This window comes from Gadus chalcogrammus, chromosome 8, assembly GCF_026213295.1.
Source record: "Gadus chalcogrammus isolate NIFS_2021 chromosome 8, NIFS_Gcha_1.0, whole genome shotgun sequence".
Taxonomy (NCBI): domain Eukaryota; kingdom Metazoa; phylum Chordata; class Actinopteri; order Gadiformes; family Gadidae; genus Gadus; species Gadus chalcogrammus.
In genome coordinates this window covers 18,934,974-18,957,160 of record NC_079419.1, presented here as the reverse complement: position 1 = coordinate 18,957,160, position 22,187 = coordinate 18,934,974, and the positions used below count along the sequence as shown (strand labels likewise).

Below are 22,187 nucleotides of genomic sequence, written 5' to 3'. Positions count from 1 at the left end.
ATGGTAAATTAAGGCTAATTTGGGGATTTAACTATTTCAAAGGTCTAGACCCTTATATTGTATTTGTTTATCATTTTAATTGATACAAATGAATAGATAGGTTTTTTGTTAGACAATTCCCTTCCTAAAACACACTAACAATTCAAGTTTGACAAATTATTATTACATTAGTTGAGATTACTATCTTTCCCTTACAGTATATATAGTTATTACCTCTTTTCATAAAAGAAGGAGTGTGAATGTCGCTCCATGCTATCTAAGAAGGGACTTGTGTCATTTTGTAATAGCCAACAGTGTCATCCAAATTAAATGTATTATTATTATTATTATTAGTGGACCCCTGTCACTGCATACAAAAAAGTCTGGAACTTTTAAAGCTGAGCCATTTTTGTGTGCATGTTTCAAGAGACTTTACTAAGTAGTCTGTTTAACAGCCCTCTACACTCTGACAGACGTGTGAACGACTGCAGGTCGTTCACACAATAGAGGAGTGTTTGAAGCGACGTGTGTGGATTGGTCGTTGAAAATCAAGCTCTGGCCAGCAGAGGCGCTATAGAGTATGGGCTAAACACTCACACACTTTCAGGTCCCCTCTTGGCAAAAGTTGTGAAAATGGGTAAAAATATTTTAGGCATGTTTTTAGGTTGATTTAAGGCATGACCAAAAGGGGACCTGAAAAATGTCCCCTCTTGGCTCGGAGGTCCCCTGTTGGTGAAGGTGTTACGACGCCGAAGTCCACTGTTGGATAGTTAGGCGAGTACACACACACACACACACACACACACACACACACACACGGATGTCATTCTTTTTACAAATAAAGATGAATGAATTTGTTTATTGTGTTATTGGGGAGAGAGTGCTTGGGGAAAATTAGGATATGCTTGGAAAATATGGCACAAGTTGGGTGTAACCAGGGGATATGGCATAGGGAAACTCAAAGATTTTGATTTAGGAACATTATTTTTTCAACACTTATTGGACTGAGCCTGTTTCTTTTCTTGCTCACAACTCTCCACATTTGGAGAACACTCGTTCAGAAGGAACAGATGAGGCCGGCGTACATAAAAATTGTTGCGCCAGTTTGAAGAGAAGAGGGTACACATTTTTGTGATTGATCCAGTACTCCAGTGGCTCCTCGGATCTTTCCAGCGGTGGATCGGCCATGTACCGTTGCACCTCCATTGTAGCATCCACTGTGGCATTTCTGGACATTCTTGCTTCAGAAGCATCTCTGTCCAGTGTTTCCCAAAGGTTAATATCTGAAAGTAAAACATGACAGTAATCAGTACTTGACGGTTTCATTTTTATATCCCTTTTTACTTTTCACAACATTACCTGTAGTTTCTGTAGTTTCTACATTTGCTGGAGCTGGTTGAGATGATGTGGAGGTGGAGGGCTCTTCCTCATGAGTGACAGGTGGTGTGTTTCTTATGGATAATTGTGAACATTGAAAAGTGAGTCGTTTTACTGCTGCTTGCGCATTTGATTGATTGTAAAAACCAATTGCTTTGAATCGAGGATCGAGCAGAGTGGAATGGGTCAGTGCGGTTTGATTTTCTCTATACTGTCCAAATTTGTTTTGCATCATGATGATCATGTTCTCCCCCCAGTTGTTTGGCTGTGGTGTGACTTGCTTCCCCATTGAATCAAACAAGTACAGCATGAGCATTTTGATCATTGGGATGATCTTTGACCCAGAGACTCTCTTCTCCTCAGAGAGTTCTACCGTTGCCTGGTAGAAGGGGGGAAAGCAATTTCAGGCATGCAGAGATGGTGTCATAGTCGGCAGAGGGACAGAGGTCTCACGTCAGTTCAAAGGGTTGCAAGAGCTGCCCCCACTGCCTGTCTCTCCTCAAAAGAGGCGCTGAAGCATGTGAAAAGTGCTATTCCAACGGGTGTCCACCTCCTGAATAAGCTTATGTACTGGACTCTGCATCTGCTCCTGCACTTCTCTGAGCTTCTCTTTTTCTGTGGTGCTGGTCTTAAAATATGTCACCACCTTCCGTGACCTTGATCTGATGTCTGCCAGGCCAGGAGTTGCATCTAGGCTCTTCTTTACAACTACATTTAGAGCATGTGCAAAGCAAACCACCTGGTGAACATTTACATTTCTCACAGAGGCAATCATATTGGCTCCAGCATCAGTTACAATGGAGGTGACTTTGCCTTCAATGCCCCATTCCTCCATGAGCGACCTCTTTGCAGCTGAGATGTTATCAGCAGTATGAGACACAGGGAAAGGCAGCACTCCCAAAAGAACTGTGGCCCAGCTTTGCAGAGTCATCCACATAATGGCAGGTGACTGCTAGATATGCGTCCATATTAATTGAGGTCCACATATCAGCAGTCAGGCTAACAGCCTCAACACTCCGCATGACAGCCCTGGCCTTGGTCTTCTCCTCCTCATACTTTTGGACCACCATGTTCTTAAGAGTCTGTCTGGATGGCAGAGTGTAGGTAGGATCCAGCAAAGCCACAAAGTTCTTTAAAACCGTGGTCGTCCACGATGGAAAAAGGCTGCAGGGTCTTTTACAATCAAGTTACAAGAGCCTCATCAATCTCTTGCTTCCGGTCCGCTAAAACAAATAAAGACATACAATTGTCGCGTCAGTTTTTTTTGCAGTACTACTGCAAAAAATTCAAAACTCTCAAAGTACCTGAGAAGAAGGAAGCAGTTGAGCGGATCGGCGCATGTGGGAGGTGTCTCGAGGTCCACGACGTTTACGCAGAGTGCAAGACCACATTCCTGTGCAAGACGAGGAGTGTAAGGGTGCTCCAGGCCTGGGCCATCACTTCTACCTCTGTCCCAAAGCTGGAAGCCAAGGCGATGGGCCACGGTGGCCAAAGCCCAGTCCAGCACAAGTGGAGGGAAAAAAGGGCACAGAGGCCCAAGAAGAGTTCCTGAAGAGCCTGGCCCCCCGACCTTGCTCAGCGATGTCCGGAACGCGTTCTGCAACTCTGTCGCCAAGGACGTCCAGTTCTGCAGTGCCAGGGAGGAGTCTGCTGGCAGAAAATGGCCTTGAGGAGTTCCCTGTCATCATGATGATCCTGGAAGTCACCGCAAACGCTGGCCAAAAGGATTGGGACGTTAATAGACTTGGCGTCCGACACAAATTACAATAACTCATGAAGCTGCTGGTGAGCTGAATTTGAAGGAGTGAGGTTGTGACGCTCATAGTCCATGGAGTCGGTGGGATGCAGGTGACAGTGGAGACCAGCGTTACCTCTGAAGATCCGGGTCTCACTTCAAAAGGAACCCTCAGATCCCACCAGCTCGTGTGCTACGGGCTGGACAGCATCGCAAAGGTCAGTCGTCATGTGCCACCCAAGACTCTGCAGAAAACTATTCCCGACGTCCCTCTCCATGAACTGGTCCGTCCCACCAAGATCGGGCTGCTCATCAGCCACAAAGAAGGGCAACTCGTCCCTCAAAAGGTGCGCTCCATCGGTGACCTTGTCCTGTGGGATGGCCCCCTCGGAAAAACAGTGGGCGGCTCTCATCCAGACCTCTTGGAGGAAGTCAAGATCACTGCCCACGGGTCCAGAACCCACTTTGCTCGCTCCATGCGCACAGCAGCTGTAGGGTACAGAGAGATCACCCATGGCCCAGTGCAGCCACCTCAACTTACATCAGCCACTTGATTGCTCCAAATCCGCACTCTGTGACTACACCAGTCCCGTCTCGTCTGGAATAGCAGTCAGAAATTCAAGGGCCAGAGCCTGAATGACCTACTCCTCAAAGGTCCAGACGTCCTTAACGACATTCGTGCTGTCCTCATCCGATTCCGGCAAGGCGTCTTCGCCAGGACATAAAAAAAATGTACAATTCTGTATGGCTTGAGGACCAAGAAGTGCACCTCCACCGCTTCCTGTGAGAGACTCTGAGGAGGATGACATCCAGGAATATGCCATCACGAGAGTCAACATTGGCGACAAACCAGCAGGCTGTATCGCACAAGTCGCCATGCGGGAAACTGCAAATTTGCCCATGTTCCACCATCTCGCAGAAGAGCGTCGAGTGCTGGAGCAAGACGTGTATGTCGATGACATCTTGGTCTCGAATGACAACCTGAACAAGCTCAAGCAAATCACGGCAAACGTTGAGCACATCCTGGAAGCTGGTGGATTCTATATGAAGCCATGGGTCTACTCAGGCCAAAGTGGGAGGTCAGAACCAGGTGACCCCCAGAAGAAAAGAACCCTCAGTGATGGTCCAAAGTGGGAGGTCAGAACCAGGTGACCCCCAGAAGAAAGAACCCTCAGTGATGGTCCTCCGAAACCAAACTCAGAGGAGAACAACAAAGCCCTGGGTCTTGGGTACGATCCAGAGCTCGACAAGCTGCACCTAATGGTGGCTGTGAACTTCTCCAAAAAGAAGAAGAAAATGCGGCTGGGAGTAAACCTGTCAAAAGAGGAAGTCAGGGCCCAGGCACCAAATCCACTTACCCGGCGAGAGCTCCTCAGTCAAGTCTCTGGGCTGTACGATCCCCTCGGCCTTGCAACACCGATCAAGCAGAAGGGAGCCATCCTGGTAAGAAGAGCATTCCAGGAGGCAAGAGTTAAGTACAGTCCAGCTGAGGATACATGGGACGCACCTTTGTCCGAGGGCCTTCGGGAAGACGCCATCTGCCTCCTTGAAGACTACGCTGAGCTCAGTCGGCTGAAGTTCACCAGAGCCTTGACACCACCTGACTCTTGTGCCATACCCTGCGGTATCACCTCTCCGATGGCAGCGAGCGTTCCTATGGTGCTGTACTGTACCTACAGTGGGAAATGCCACACACTGTGACCCTACGACTGGTCGAAGCCAAAGCCAGGTTGACTCCTCTAGGACCACAAGGGCGACGCTGTCAAGGCTGAAGTCCTGCGGTGCCGTCTACGCTGGCCGTCTAAAGAAGTACTTCCAGAAGCACTGTACTATCCGTGTCGAAACCACCTGATCGACAGCCGGACAGTCCTGGGGCCATCCAACGTGAGAGCTACGGCTACCAAACGTTTTTTGCCAATAGAATTGGAGAAATCCAAGGCAGCACAAACGTCCAAGACTGGTGGTGGATTCCTGGGCCTCTCAACATCGCAGACATTATCTCAAGAGGGGCAAGCCCGGAGGAGCTGGACGAAGACACTGAATGGCAGCTTGGTCCCAAGTTTCGGAGCCTCCCCGAGCGTGAGTGGCCCCGTGAAATATGCAAAAGATGTTGCTGTGGAAGCCAGAGAGAACATCATGCGCATCCAGAAGAAGGCATTTCGTTGCTGCACTGACCCAATCTGAGCAAAGAAGGAACCAGGATTTCAAGGATTTCCACAAGGATTTCCACAAGGATTTCCACACTTAAACTAGCTCCGGGTCCACTGGACCCGAACACCCCTGTGTGTAATATAAATGTGATGGGGGGGTATACAGGGGGGGGGGGGGGTCATTAATTTTTTTTTCTGATTTATGTTCCTATCAGAAAATGAACCAAAGCCAATGTATCTTAGTTCAAAAAAATAATTATTTATCACTTTTATAAAACTAAAAACTGAAAACGGGTCCCACAGACCCGAACACCTTATAAGGGTTAATGAGACTGTTCTGACCCCATAAAAATTGACAAACAACGACCAGTTTCCAAAGGTTTTTTGTAATGAAACGTTTCAAACACGAAACACTCCTCCTTAGCAGCAGCAGATGCTTCGCAGCTTGCTTTTTTTCTGGGTTGAGAGAAAAACAATAACAAGACATGATTAAGGGTACATACTTTGGCCTTGGGCAAAATGATTATGTATTACACTAATCAATTTTCTTCTCACCCCAGGAGTGCCAAATGGGAGTTTTGTGGTGGACTTCCATTAACGACTTATCTAATTCACTTCAACTAGCTATATGCAAGAGGAATCGGAGAATCCAGGTCAAGTATAGATGAAAAGTTTATTGCCACCCGCAAACGAGAGACAACAAAGCCGAGTGGTATCTGCAAATACACTACTGAATGACTCCCGTACTGCTCCTTATATTCCCAATCCTTACACAATACAAAGTTGGACCTTCAAATATTGATGTGCATAGCATGTTTTTCTGGTCATACTGTGTGGATGTCAGCTTATTCTCATGTCTTCTAGGTCCCAACTGTGACTTTTGAACATATATCATCTTCATACAAACAGAGATGATGCACACGTGTGAATGTCAGCATTGTCTTCAGAGAGTATGGTAGAAATGAACCTTACATTCTATGTTAAACTATGATTATTATTAGGCCTACATATCATATTGTGGCAACCCGGGCCCGAGAATGTCTTAGTGATGAAGAGAAAGTTCTCTCACGGACACGTCGGACAGCGAAATATTTGATTTAATCTTAAGGCATGATCATGGGAAAAGTACTGGCTCCAAAGGTTACCAAGAACACATTCGACGAGACAATAGATTCACAAGATTCTTATAGGGAACGTTTTCGTTGTGGGAAGGGAGTGGGAGTGACCTTAGGCCAAGTAAATTTGTAATACAATGGGTGGATATTGGACATGTCTGCAGGTTTGTAAGACCTGGCTGTAAATAGTTTACACAACAAAGAAGTCAGTCGATTGGCCTGGTCACAAAACCAGACTTACTGGCTCCAGTGGGAACTTTAATACGAATTAACTTAACCTCTCTCAGTTAAGAGGGGAGGGATTTGTTTTTAAGATACAGGGAGAATGAATACAGTTCCTTCTAATGTAATAATTATATAAACGGTAAAGGTTAATATAATTTGTATGTGATTGTATATTTACAATCACATACACACATTTTGTCTTTTATATTTCCACGACAGTTCCTCCCTTTTTGATCATAGGATCAACACTTATTACAGGTAGTATATTATGGCACAGGATTACAAATGATGGTGAAACAAGTTAAAACACAGAATAATAGGAACAAAATTCAAAGAAATTAGTAAAAATCTATCATTAATAAAGTAATCAATATATACATTTGTAAAATTGCTAATTCAAAGAAATTAGTAAAAGTAAATGATCAATATGTACATTAGTAAAATTTATGTCGAGCATGTTAGCTCACTCATTTTCCATTTGGTAACTCTTCATTGGAGTAAGGGGCCCATTCTTGGTGGTGTTGAAGTGGGTTTGAGCTGCAGCAAGTAGGCTTGCAAACTGGTTGTGTGATGATGTGGTTAGCTGGGGTTCCGCTATGGTCGGGAGTCGGTCGTTGTTGCTGGTGGTTGCGTTGCATTGGTCTGCTGGGCTCATCAGGAGTATTATGCAGATCACGGTAGAGGTGGTCCATTCGAGGCGTTGGTGCTTTCCTCTTCTGGAGGTGTTGGGCGGCATCGGCTTGCATGGATCCATTCTGGTTTTCCTTGGAGTTTGACTGCAGTCCCTCGTGGTCAGTAACACCTGGATTGGTCCTTGCCATCTGAGGAGGAGAACATTGGGTTAAGTGACTTTAACATGATCATATCACTAGGATAAAAAACCATGGGTAGGGGCTGTCAGATGGTATTGGAATAGAGAAAAACGCTTAGCACAGATCAATTACTGTGTAATGTGTGGAATCTGAAGGGATTGATGATAGTATTGTATGTGTGTCTGGTGCTATGGGTGTGATAGGAACAATGCAAATCTCTATTCATCTGGTCTCCCTGGCTTCGGGAGGGGCAATATGGGTGTGTTACAAGGACTAGTAGTTGTTTCCTTTAGAATACCTTGAGATAAAAGAGAAGTTATTACCGGCTGAAATCTATCTAATGCTTCGGGGGACAAACGATATTGTCGAGTACAAGTCAAAGTAGCATCTGACTTTAAAGTAACTTTAAGAGATGGTGAAGAGGTTACAAATCCTGCATGATTTTTATGCATGGCCCATAGTTTAGATGGTACCTGGGATAAACTCTGGGGTGAACTGTAACAGGAGAGGTGGGAGAGATTAAAAACTTCTGTTCCAATGGGACATGTGATACAATAGTAGGAAACCGGCTTTGATATTGTTTCACTCATCGCAATGCCAGCAATACCAACCGTTTCAATGTTTGGTTACTTTCTTGTAAAATACCAGTTTTGTTAATAGCTGATACTGTAGCACCAGAAATCAACAAGAAATTCAAAATGGTTTTGTCCTACCTGCACGGAGCATTTTGGATTTTCGGTGGGGGTGGAAGACAGTTGAAGAAGCGTTGCCTGGATCCTTGTTTCCTTTTCCAAGGGGTCCTAGTAATGATTATACTCACCTGGGCGTTGGAGCGGGTTCTTCATGGTGTGGGGGGCGCTGACTGGTTCCATGGGCTGGGCCGACGGTTTGGCCTCGTCTCTGTGTTTCTTTCTGCAATATCTCTCCCGATGAACCAATCTTTTCGCAGTAATGGCATCTGGGGGGGTTCTTTAACGAGTTGACGTTGGCTCCATACACAAAGTGTAGCGAGGGCGGTTTTGTCTTTTATGTTGTTTTGGGCTGTTTTAATAGCGTCTACTTCTGCGGCTGTTGACTCTATTTCAGTCATTAATTTTTTCAACATGTTCTGCATTACTAGTTGCTGTTATGTTCAACAGAGCTGTTCTATACACTTCTGTCCAATCTGGTTGAATTTGCTTCGTTATTTTGAAAATGTTAGACGCGATTTCTGGAGTTACTTCTTGTTTAACTGGTTTCGGTATTGGGTGTCGTTTTGCCGTGCGAATCCATGCATCTAAACAATTCTGTGTGTAATTAAAATCCCATTTCAGATCTGGTCCAGACGTTATTGTTCTTTTAATTCTTGTAGTTTGCAGAATCAAAAAGAACCACCTATTGGCCAACAGCCATCTGTCCCATTCGTACACATCATAAGTTAAATGGAAAGACCGAGTATATGCCTTCTTCTCTCCAGACTATATCTGCGGGGGATCTTGGTGGCACTATAGGATCGTTTTTTTTCTTACCATAGCGGGTTCTTACCAGGTCCGCTCTTTTTTTTAATTTGCTTAGATACCGTTATTGTCCACTTAGCGTCCCGTTTGATGAATGGGCGTCCATTTTACACTTCCTTATGATTGAGTCAGACGTTCTCTTGAAAATAAAACACAAACAAATTAATACAAATAAAGGAATACACACACAGCTGATCCAACAGATAGGGATATACGAAACAAAATACAATCACTTTTGTTATAGTTTTACGTCATGAATTCTTTAATGCTAAAAGTAGGCTATGTTAATGTTATTTAATACTTTTAAAACATGTGGAACTCAACGCAAATGGAGACCACAGATCTGTTTGATAAAGAAACAAAGAAATGTTACCTTACTGAATGATATTAATATATTTTGTACAAATTTGAAAATCAGAGTAAAGTCAATGTCTCAAAAGGAGCCCGATTTATTTATTTCTATGTTAGTTTCAGGGTACTCACTGACTCGTGGTTTGTCAATCAAACCTGTTTGAAGAATAAACTTTTGTGAGTTGAATTGTCCTCTGGCTCTGGATCAGTGTCCTGAACTGCTACGTTTTTCGGGCATTCGTTCCTTGGACATTGCTATTTATCTGAAAGAAAATCTATACGATCTCTCAGATCATATTAATACAACTCAGCAGTAATCTATTACAATCGCATTCAAATACATTTAGAATTTCGGGACGGCGTAAAACTGCTTCTCCAGCGCTGTGGAGAGAAGAAGGGTCTACAAGAGGTTGTAGACAACATGAAAGCAAAGCATGGAAAGAAAGGATAGAAATACGGCGCGAAAATACATAACATACAATTGGGATGAGACACTACGATATTCTTCATATATTTTCTTTTCAAAAACGAGGGGGGCCTATTCCCTCAGTTGTTTCAGTGCCATACTTACCTGCTGGCACTGTTTGCGTCCGTAAAGGCCGGACGTTATTTTTCTATTATATTTAGTTTTACCACTCGTCCACTTTTCTGAAAAAAGATAAGTTTAGTAACATGACAAGAAAAGTTGAACAGTGGTTAAATCAAATTTTCCGCCGTCGTTGGTGTCTTTAGGTTGGGAGGCTCCTCTTTTTTATGTACATTTCATTCAGGTTCAAACAAACATGAGGCCACTCAATTCATCCTACTTGGTTTTCCCGTGGGTGCAATCATCAGCCCTATTTGAAATAGATCTCTGTCCATTCATCATACCTTTGAACCGTTTCTGTCAGTGCAGAAAACGGTGCAAAGGTCCGGGTCAAAATTAAATAACTTCTTCCCGTGGGTGCAATTATCAGCCCTATTTGAAATAGATCTCTATCTATTCATCATACCAGTGAAAGGACTGTCAGTACAGAAACGTTCAAAGGTCCGGGTCAGAATTGCATAACTTCCGAGGGACGTACATTACCCATTCATCTGAGGTCCAAGCAAATACATTCACTGGTTGGCCGTATGTGGGGTCCCAAACTGTTTTATTACTGGGCTACTTACTGAATGGGTTCTACTTGGGATGCATAGTTATTTGAAAACACACCAATGTAACTCTTGTAATGTACGTAGTTCTTTGGAGGGTTGTTACCCTTACTGAGAGTAATCAAAACGACATCCGCCAACATTCCTGCAGTCGTCACATATCACATATTCGAGTCAATCTGCAGAGCGAAATCTTGCTAATGATTCGCACGGCACAAGCTTTCCATTCGTAGGAACAAACAGTCTACTACTTGCCAATCCTTGATGCCTGATGCCGGATCCCGTCAGAGGGTCAGAATGGCAAGATAGTCATTTAAAAAAAAAAAACATAACTTACCAGTCTGATGATCTCATATTGGGATCCTGCCGACAACGCCATTTGATGAAGAAAAAGTTCTCTCACGGACACGTCGGACAGCGAAATATTGATTTAATCTTAAGGCGATATCTTAATTAGATAAGTTGTTATTATTAATGCTACCACAAGAGTACATCAGATAGGAATAGACTGGACCCACTCACTGGTGCCACATGGCACCTAACATCTAGGGGAAAGGTGATCAGCTATTTTCCACTATTAAAGTATCTATATGATATGTAGGCCTAATATTATTCATAGTTTAACATACAATGTAAGGTTACTTTCTACCACAGTTTCCGCTTGACCGCTTTCACAGTTTGCTGCTTCTCCTGCTCCTCCTCTGTGGCTGTGGCTGTGGCTGTGGCCGGGGCTTCTTCCTCCGGGTACCAAGGCTCCTCCTCCTCCTCCTCCGTGCTGTGGCTCCTCCTCCGGGGACGAAGGCTCCTCCTCCTCTGTCTCCGTCTCCTCCTTCTCTGTCTCCTCTGTCTCCTCCTCCTCCTCCTCCTCCTCCTCCTCCTCCGGGGCCGGTATTGGGGCTGCCTCTGCAGAGAGAAAAAAACAAACAGCAAGAGAAAAATGGACTGCAAATTAATGACACTGTAATGTAACTTATTGAAATAAATAGATCATTGAAAGAATGTACAAGTGCTATGTATTTTTCCTTCACTCACGTCGAGGCCGGTGCTTGGCCTGGAGCTGGACCAACCTCTGATCAGGGAAAAAACAAACGGCAAGAGAAAACAGGACAGCAAATTAAAGACACTGTAATGATTGAGTTATTGAAATAAATTGATCATGGAAAGAATGCATAATTGCCATGTATTTTTCTTTCACTCACAGTACGGAGGTCTGCCAGCTCCCTTTCTAGCTGACGGACCCGGAGGCGGGCATTGACGCAAGTGCGCTTCGTGCACATGCTTACTCCCGCCTCCGGGTCAGACTGCTGCGCCTGGTCCTCCGGCTGGTCGAGCGTGCTGACCATGGGTGGATGGGGATCAGTGGCCCTCAAGGCCGCCAGCTGGTTGATGGCTGTGGTGCGCTTGAGGGCCTTGATCTTCCGATCCACGTTTGCCTTGGGAACCTCAGTGTGAGTTCTCAGGTGTTTTACCACGTAAAGGAGATAGGGCGAACATCCGGGAAGGGGGCAGGGTCCGGCAGGAACCAAAGTCTTGCCTGTGGCCAGGTAGTTAAGGATGCTCCTCTCCCGGATGTTCTGGAGGGAATGGATCTCCCTGAGATGCTTTGCCACAAAATTTAACACTTTCCCGCAAATGGGACATTTCCCAATGGTCTTGGGTTTTGTCATCTGTAAAAGTCATGAGATATTAGTTAAATACGTAATGGCTTAACTAAACTAGATAACAAAATGTATGTTTGATATAATGAATTAAAGATCAGATCACACACAGGCATTTGAGGGCACTATTTATAATTAATAATGCAATAATCATAATAATAACCGGAGATTCAATACATCTCGGAGGACAGGTTGAGGCTTGGGCACGTGCTAATAATAATAATACAAACAATAGGGATCCAACCCGTTGGCTTGGACCCCTAATAATAAACAGAGATTCTGTCCATAGGAGAGGACATGCCTAGGCCTACGGAGAGCACACGTAATAACGGTCTAATCATAAACTGTAAAGAATTCAAGTCATGCATTGTTCACTTACATTTGGTAATAGTTGTCCGTCTGTCCGATGCTCCTTCTCTGAGCGCAGCTGACCTTTATCGTCTGATCATACACCGGGGGGCGCGGCTACGGATCACGCAACTAACACGTAATCGCGTGAATGGATTAACTTGTATATTTGTAATAATTAATTAAACCTCACCAAGTAGTAAGGTGAAACTACGGTGCCTCTCTGATGACATGGGTGAATATTTATTAATTTGTGGCCATAGAATAATAATTCGTAACTTATATAAGCAAGCAACAGCAGCGCCATTGTGCAAATGAGAACGTTTTAGACTCAATCAATATAAGGTCGCGGGGAGACGGAGCACTTTGTTTCGTTTGTTTTTATAGTAACAATATTTGGCCAAAACATTACTAAGAAACGAAATAGTTCATCAATGAAAGGTGGGGTGGCCATTGGCCCTGCGGCCACATAGGTTCCAGCGCCTGTGTTATGTTGCAACAAATTGTTATTGTGTGGCCACAAATTATTATTTCGTGGGCACGAAATATGAATGTGTGGCTCGGGCTGATGAACATTCAATTGTAACGTAGTTTGAGAAGTAAAAGAAAGACAATGACAATCGTCATGTTGGACTGACCTCACGATCATTGTCAACCATAAAACTTTGTTTTCCCCAAGAATCCTGTCTTCTGCCTTTATGTTGGGTAGTCCAAAGGCTGCTGATTTTATGTTTGTTGGACACCGTAACAGTGTGTCACCATCTTATTGCCTGCATGAGAGATCAATGTTGTTATTTGGTGTTACGTCTTTCTGACCAATCGCAGTTCAAGGCCGACTTGGGCTGTACCACTTCGGGAGGGGGCGCTAAGTTGTCCCCTCTAGACCAAATTGAATTGGTTGCGCCGTTGACTCCATATATGGACATTGGAATGCGGTTTTCCCTAGCTGCAACGGGGTTAGCTCAGAGCTATCCACAAGTTTCCTGGGGCGGTTAGTGGGAAAACGTTTGTGGGCCACACTTCCGGTCACCCACTACGTGTCGCGCCACAGCTGTGTTTTTACCTGATCAGCTGGCAGGCTATTCACATCACTCGCTCTGTCACTGAATAAACTGCTCGGGAACAACGTGTGCCGTTCGAGGATGTACTAACAACCGGACAAAACTAAATAATTGGTTGAAATCTGAGTGTTTTGACCACAAACCGAATAATAAAGCAGAGTGTTCGTGCCCGAAATGGTACAGCTTCCATCCACTGCCCAATGATGAAGAGGCTAAAAGAAATTGGCTGAAGAACCTGAACTTAAAACAACCTCCGAAATGTTGTTATGTCTGTTCGTTTCATTTTGTGAACAAAGCGCCTACGGAAGAAAACACTTACCCAATGCTTTATCTGGGTTATGAGAAGCCACCTGAGAAGAAACGGCGAAGAGTCGTCAGGATGAGTGTTGACAGTCAAGTCGGAACAACAATAGGTATGCTAAATTTGATATCGACGCATTTTTTTTTTATGTAACATTACGGTAGCATACAGTATACTCTATTTACGTTGGTTAAGTCAATGGTGTTTCCTCACTTTCATCCTTAATTTAGAAATGATCATAGGTCAGTGTCCTGTTAAAACCTTGTCTAGATCTATTCTGTACACCAATGCATGTTTAGACCCTCATCCAATTATCTCCATCTATGTCTCCATATTATTATTACCTGCAAACCAAGCTGTGATGGTGTTCGAGCAACCTCAAACCTTCAAGGATGCCCAAACACAGTGGATGGATCCAGCTGAGGAGGACCATACCTACTCTAAAGGATCCATCCTTATATGTGACATGATCATCACACCTGCCCCTGAGATCTCACTGTCCATTGCAGAGGTTACACTGAAAGGTGATAAAGACTGTCTGCTGTACACAGGGATTCCTCTACTTGTGTTCAACACTCTTGTCTCCTGTCTACGAGGTTTTGTGCGCCAGTCATCAACAATGCCAGCTCAAGATGAAGTTTTGTTAACACTCATGAAGCTCAGACATAACTTTGCTGTAGCTGATTTAGCGAGGCGCTTTAAAAGATCAGCCAGTCAGGTCAGTAAAACACTTACGCATTGGGTTGATATCCTTGCTGAGCACACCAGGGACCTCATTCCATGGCTGCCCCGTGACACTATAAAAGCAACTATGCCAAAGGTTTTTCTGCCACATTTCTCTGATTTAACTTGCATCATTGACTGCACAGAGAGTGTTCTGCAAAAAGCCAAAAACTTAGACTCGCGCTCAGAGTCTTACAGCCATTACTATGCAAGTAACACTGTTAAGTACCTTGTTGCCATTGCTCCATCAGGGATGCTGATGTTTATTTCAGAGGCTTTTGGTGGGAAGTGTATTGACAGGTATATTACACAGAACTCGGGGTTTCTTGATTTTTTACGTCCTGGTGATGTGGTGATGGGGGACCGTGGGTTCACAATTAGAGATCTTGTTGAGGAGAGGAGAGTAAGGCTAGTCATACCTGCGTTTACACGCAAACACAGCCAGCTAACCAATGAGCAAGTGACTCAGATGAGACGGATAGCAAATGTACGCATTCATGTGGAACGGGCTATAAGGCGTCTCAAAGTGTTCAAGATCCTGTCACAAACCGTGCCAATAAGCTTAGTTCCTAAAATTTATAAAATACTTCAGATTTGTGCAGCTCTCATAAATCTGAGAGGAGAGCTTATCTCCAGCAATTAATATCTTACATATTATTAAACAACATCTTGTATATTTATGAATTACATTTATTTATTCCTATTTTTTATTTTTATTTATTTATACATACACATTTATTAATAGAGAGAAACATACATACATAGATGCATATATATATATATTGTACAGAGATAGATGCAGAGAGATACACACACAGATTCATACATAGTATTAAGATGGACACAGAGAACAGTGTAGATACTTTATAAATTTAGAAAAAATAGACAGGATAATTAGAGATAATTACATATATACAAAGATGAAAAAGGTCATTTCTGAATCACATTCATCACATTGTTGAAATGGGGTTAATGTCATATTATTTCTTTCTTTTTACAATAGAACACAAAAAATGTATTTGTACATATATTATCTGAAGTTTTATTTATACTACAAATGTAAATAGTAACACAATAACAATTTATTTATACATATATATATATATATTAAGTTTTATTTATACTTCAAATGTATTTGAACCATTGTTTTGTTATTTTTGCATCTCACAGAGTGAGACTTAGGCCCAATCTCATTCCTTTGCTACATAGAAAATCTCAGCCCTAGCCCTCGCTGTTGCGCTGTTTAAATGTAGCTTAAGGGGGAGGGCTAACATCCCCTCAAAATTGAGATTTTCGATGGGCACCCTCAAAGCGCTTCAGTTCTGACTTGCTCCCACAATACCTTGTGAGAAAAAGGAAAATCAAGAAATATCCTAGACAAGATGGAGGGCGAGAAGATGCGACAGGATTGGAAAAACACAAATGTAAGTATTTTCTCTGTAATTAACTAGTAATTATTTAGCCCGGCCGCGGACTCTCGGAAGTCTGTGGCCGACTTTCGCGGAAGATCGCGAAAGTCCGATCACGGGCTCTGCAGCCCGGCCGTCGGACTTTCGCAGGCCGCCCGACCCCGGTTCTCGGCCGGGCTGCAGCCCGTGATCGTGCTCTGCAGCCCGGCCGAGAACCGGGGTCGGGCGGCCCACTCTGCAGCCCGGCCGTCGGACTTTCGCAGGCCGCCCGACCCCGGTTCTCGGCCGGGCTGGATTGGAAAAACACAAATGTAAGTATTTTCTCTGTAATTAACTAGTAATTATTTAGCCCGGCCGCGGACTCTCGGAAGTCTGTGGCCGACTTTCGCGGAAGATCGCGAAAGTCCGATCACGGGCTCTGCAGCCCGGCCGTCGGACTTTCGCAGGCCGCCCGACCCCGGTTCTCGGCCGGGCTACAGCCCGTGATCGTGCTCTGCAGCCCGGCCGAGAACCGGGGTCGGGCGGCCCACTCTGCAGCCCGGCCGTCGGACTTTCGCAGGCCGCCCGACCCCGGTTCTCGGCCGGGCTGCAGCCCGTGATCGTGCTCTGCAGCCCGGCCGAGAACCGGGGTCGGGCGGCCCACTCTGCAGCCCGGCCGTCGGACTTTCGCAGGCCGCCCGACCCCGGTTCTCGGCCGGGCTGCAGCCCGTGATCGTGCTCTGCAGCCCGGCCGAGAACCGGGGTCGGGCGGCCCACTCTGCAGCCCGGCCGTCGGACTTTCGCAAGACCGGGCTGGATATCATGTCGTATGATATCCAGATCTTCCATGTTCTAGTGACTCCAGGTTAAAAATAAGCTTTATACTAATATATTATATTATATTAGTAACATTCTATAAGTAATATTATATATACTATTATACAATGGGGGACCTAAATCCAGCGATCTGATTGGTTCCCAACTGTTGTATAAAGAGCGTATACATAACTGCTATGACGCCAGATCATTTTGTGAAAGTATCACTCCGCGCCTTGAAGTGGAAACAGTTACAAAGTATCGTAAGAAACTTTATCACACGGAGATTTAGCTTGACCATGGAGGAGGGGATTCACCAGCAGGGAAATATACCCTTCGACCTTGAACCGCTCCATATGATAAATTGCCGGCGAACCGCTCTATCGGAGCCTTCTCTCGGAGGGACGCTAAAGTGTGTTGCATAGCGACCATCGATGCATAGCGGCAGCCAGGAGGGACTACTTTTTTGTATTCTTTAAAAATTCTTTAAATGTAGTGTGTCTATGACTTTCGTTTCGCCATAACAGTAACCATTGTATAAAAGCAATAGATCACTTCAGTCAGTGGTATGTGCTCACATTATACCACTGTGAAGGGGGTCACCGGCCCTCCGCTGCGCGTCGGGGCCGGACAACGCCCCTTAACAGTGGTATAATGAGCACATACCACAGCCTGGCGGGATCTATTGCTTAAATATATTATATTATATTAGTAATATTACATGTTGATCAATGTAATTTTTGGCAGTACTATATTGTGTACATAGCTATTATATATTGTACGTAACATATGGCCATATCACCCAGTTCTGGCATATAATTCCTAATTCCTTCTTATTCGTTTTCTTTCAGGACATCGTTGAGTCCACTGCCACCAGCCCCCCCACCTCTCCCTCATGCTCCTCCACCCCAGGCACCTCTTCCACCACCCCAGACACCCCTTCCAAGAGGAGAGTGCCAGGGAGCAGGCGAGGCATGAGGAGAGCGAGGCAAAGTTGGCGGAATGGTGGAGAAGATGTGATTCTCCACCATTCTCTCAAAAGCAGAGAGAGAGTGTGTGTGTGTGTATTTTTAGGTGTGCGTGTGTGTGTATTTTTAGATGCTTGTGTGTGTATTTTTAGATGTGTTGTTCAGTGTTTCTTATTTAAATAAAGTGTTTATTCTAAAGTGTTCTTGTTCATAACCGATTATTATCTAAGGGTGCACTCACACTAGGCCAAAATATAAATACCATTTCAGGTTAAACATCTTTACAATGGGTCTTGCTCGTTGCCCGAGACAATGGCAGTCTGTCTCTTGTAACATTACCAGGGGTCTGGTTATCTGCTAGGGGGCACGGGGAGGCCATGATGACGTCGCAGGGTAGGGTTGTCCCATTTGGTAGGGGATCGGTTAGGGTAGCAATGAGGGGTAGCAATGAGCATGAGCAATGAGGGTTAGGGTTGAGATGTAGGGTTGAGACAGTGAGCAAAGAAACGGGATTGGGCCTTATTGCCAACTGATATGTCGTTTAATTACAAAACTGTTCGAGGTACTTGGGGCAGAGATGTAGTTTATTTTCTCCAAAATCATCAGCCAACCTGGGAAGCCCTCATCATCCTCATCGTCATCCGCTTATCCGGGGTCGGGTCGCGGGGGGAGCAGCTCAAGCAGGGGGCCCCAGACTTACCTGGGAAGCATATGTAGAAAATAAAAATGTTCCAGTTGCTCTACTGCTTGTCAGTGTAATCTTTGTCAAATGGAATTTCCAATTCTAAATGTTCCTTTTGTGTCCAGATAACCAATGTGCATCTCTGTAGACCAAGGCACATCATAGCCACCTGTGTCTAAAATAATAGAAAATACATTAAATTGGCACCAAATAATGAATATTAGTTCACATTATATTGTTTATCTCAGTGGTTCTCAACCTTTTTTCAGTGATGTACCCCCTGTGAAATATTTTTTCAGCCAAGTACCCCCTAACCAGCGCAAAACATTTTTGTTTGTAAAAAAGATGTAAAACACAGCGTTATGCCATCATTGTCTGATTTATTGAACTGTCAACACTGAACATTGAACATAGTTGCATTGAACTGATATATTTATTTTTTTACTTTGTAAAAGTAAGACACATAAACATAAATGTACATAAAATAACATAAATATCAGACAAACATACATTTGCAAATAGGTTAACAGAAATAAATACATTTATAAAAAAGAAAGGAAAAGAAAGATAGAAAAAATAAATACAAGGGTGAACCTGTGAACTGATTTTTAATGAGAAACTTGTGGTTGTGCTTCGCTGAGAAGCTTTGTCATTATTGGTGACAGGGAGGCAACTGCTGTGATTAAGCTATTCTCCAGGCTCAGTCTTTTTCTCTGCTTTGTTTTAATCACAGACATTGCGGTGGCCTCACATAAATATGTGGAGGCAAAGGGCAGTAGCGACTCCAAAGCTTTCTGTCCCAGGTCAGGGTGCTCCTGCTTCACACACACCCAAAACTGTGTGAGTGTGGATGTGTCAAACTTTATCCGGAGGCCACGGTCAGATGACACATCAAGGAGTGTTTCCTGATTAGTGACAGGTAGCTTGTTTGTTTCGGAAAAGAGAAATGGGTTTCTCACCCATTTCCAGCTGTTTAGATTTTTCCTCAATGTCAGGAAAGTAGGAATGGAAATTTTCAATCAAGTTATTCAAATTTCCCACAATGAGCAACTTGACTGAAGCTCTGTCCACATCCTCACAGAGAAAAGCATTCACCTGAGGAAAGCAGGTGAAATCCCCCTGTGAAGAGGCTCTTCTCCACAGCTCTGCCTTCTTCAGGAAGCCATCCACCTTATCATATAGGTTCAAAAGGCTGGTGTCTTTTCCCTGCAGAGACATATTCAGCTCGTTGAGTTTGCTGAATATATCTGCCAGATAACACATCTTTGCAATCCAGTCTGTGTCCTGGAACAGGGTGGCATGGAGAGAGCTGTGCTCAATCAGAAATGTTTGAACTTCTGATCGTAATTCATACAGCCGGTTGAGAATTCTCCCTCGAGACAGCCAGCGCACTTCTGTATGGAGCAGCAGCTGTGTGTGTTCCGCTCCCATGTTTTCACAGAGGCGTCGAAACAGGCGTGCGTTACGTGGCCTTGACTTTATAAAGTTGATCACCTTGATGCAGTCGTTCAAAACGTCATGTAGCACAGGGCTCATTCTCTTTGAGGCCAATGCTTCCCTGTGTATGACACAGTGAGTCCACTTCACGTCGGGGTTCTCTTTTTTAATACGCGCTATGAGTCCTCGCGTGCTGCCCGTCATTGATGCTGCTGCGTCCGTGCAGATGCTGCTGCAGGATTTCCAGCTCATGCCATTTTCACAGAAGGTGTTGACAACATCAAAAATGTCCTCTCCTGTTGTTTTCCCCTCCAATGCTTTGCAGAATAGAATGTGCTCATAAATGTCGTCAGTATCGATGTACCTTACAAAAGCAACAAGTTGAGCATTCCCACTGACATCTGTGGATTCATCCAGCTGAAGAGAAAAAGAGTCGCTAAGTTTTCCCACAACTTGCTCGACAATGTCTGTTCCCATTGCATCTATTCTGCGGCACACAGTGTCATTCGACAAAGGCACAGTCTTTAATTTCTCCGCTGCGGTTGTGTCCAGCATTATCTCAGCCAGTTTAACGGCTGCGGGAAGGAGCAGGTCTTCGGCTATGGAGAACGGCTTCTTGGCTTGAGCGATAAGCAAAGAGACCTCAAATGAGGCCTCCAGGGCTTTGGCTGATGTCGTGGACGTGGAGGCTTTCCGCATCGTGTCTTGAGATGACCTGAACTCAAAAAGCTTCCTCTTAAAAAACTCAGGTGCCTTACCAACATGACCTGCATGTTTAGTGTTGAGATGCCGCTGAAGATGTGCTGGCTTCATGCTGCTGTTGGCTAATCTCTCCCCACAGAAGAAACGCCTTGGGTTGATGGCAACTTGTTGATGTAAATCCCATTAAAACATATTCTTCTGAATACTGACGAAATTTTTCCAGCTCTAATTTGGCTTTCTTTGGCACGACTGCCTTCGTGTTTTCAGCAGCATTGCTGCTACGCTTCAACCACGACTTAATTTTTTTAAGTTTTCAAGCGGCAAATAGTTCACCAGTCATGGGAGGATACAGTGAGGTCAAACTTGGGTGTGTTGGAGGTGTGTCTGGTACAGGTGGGAAAAGGGTATGATCTGGATCAGACGATGGCCCCAAATAGTGGATAAGTGTTGTGTATTCCACATTGTGTTTTCCGTGAGTATAAAACCTGTTGTATTCAACATCTGGGACAGGGAGGGAGGTCTGCTGAGGTGGAATGGGACAATGTTTTTATTTTATTTAGCATAGGCCCTGGCCCAGACGATCATGGCTGACACACACGCACACACACACACACACACACACACACACACACGGGGGCAATAGTAATATGTATATCAGCGCAAACGCTCACAGGCACGAACGTTAGCCTATGGAAATAAATACGAATATCCCGCTTATCATACGGTGACTTGCCAAAACCTAAGAAGACATTCCTCCAAAATACCTATTTATTTAATGATTTTGTTGCCATTTCGTGATTTCTGCTAAGAAAAAATAGTTCTCCCATGAAGACTCGATCGCCCATAAGTATGAACAGGATTTATTTAAATAACGACATGGGAATATTTTGCATGGTAAATCTTTGGCATGAGCCCCGTCACTGATCCAGGATGACGTGCGGACTCGGCGTATCCTGCCAGGACTAGCAGGGGCGGAGCCTTCCCCTGGACAAGTAGACTGAGGCCGACCTGGTGGTGGTGGGGTGGATGGAGGTGCGACGAACAAAGACCTGAGCAGCAAAGACATATGTTAGACGACTCTTTATAGAGCAGGTGTAGGCAGGTGATTGGTAGCTGGTGATTGTGATTGGCGGCCAGCCGCGCGTGATTTGAGTCATCATGGTAGAACTACCAGCAAGCTTAACATTTCTCCCATGAAGACTCGATCGCCGATAAGTATGAACAGGATTTATTTAAATAACGACATGGGAATATTTTGCATGGTAAATCTTTGGCATGAGCCCCGTCAATGATCCAGGATGACGTGCAGACTCGGCGTATCCTGCCAGGACAAGCAGGGGCGGAGCCTTCCCCAAAAGAGAGGACGTAGGCCTACGCCGGAAGTAGGTGATAACTCGGCATGTCCTGCCTGGACTGGCAGGGGCGGAGCCGACCCCAAAAATAGAATAGCGAAAGGGGGTAATGAGACCATACATACCCGCCGTAGAAGAAGTGGACAAGGATCTATACTGCTTTTGGAAGGTAAAAGGCATACCCAATATACGACATATTAAGAGTCAATCATACATACCGTAAAACGATAAGCTTAAAACCCGTCAGCGAGATCGATGAATCACGTAAAAGCAGTGGTAACCCTTCCTTTTACAGTCCGCTAATTACTAGGTATTTACCCGGTACATGCATGGTAAATCATAGTGTATTACTGGGTAATTACCACTGGTAATAAGAA

The 22,187-nt window shown here is 44.5% G+C and overlaps 2 protein-coding genes across 2 annotated transcripts in view; both read left to right on the top strand.

The window, feature by feature from the left end:
• The window catches only part of pde4ca (phosphodiesterase 4C, cAMP-specific a), a 185,504-nt gene that overhangs the window by 12,690 nt on the left and 150,627 nt on the right, over positions 1–22,187 (top strand). The window lies entirely within an intron of this gene.
• Positions 11,275–16,026, top strand: LOC130387323 (uncharacterized). The gene is made up of 2 exons (XM_056596348.1): positions 11,275–13,854; positions 14,099–16,026. The coding sequence occupies exons 1-2, from the start codon at positions 13,764–13,766 to the stop codon at positions 15,106–15,108; spliced, it is 1,101 nt and encodes a 366-aa protein (XP_056452323.1). The 5' UTR covers positions 11,275–13,763; the 3' UTR covers positions 15,109–16,026.

Bases quoted from the DNA above. Each gene is read 5' to 3' on its own strand.
- LOC130387323 (XM_056596348.1), top strand. From the start codon at position 13,764: ATGCTTTATCTGGGTTATGAGAAGCCACCTGAGAAGAAACGGCGAAGA. The intron at 13,855-14,098 runs GTATGCTAAATT...CTGCAAACCAAG, and splicing joins TCAAGTCGGAACAACAATAG to CTGTGATGGTGTTCGAGCAA.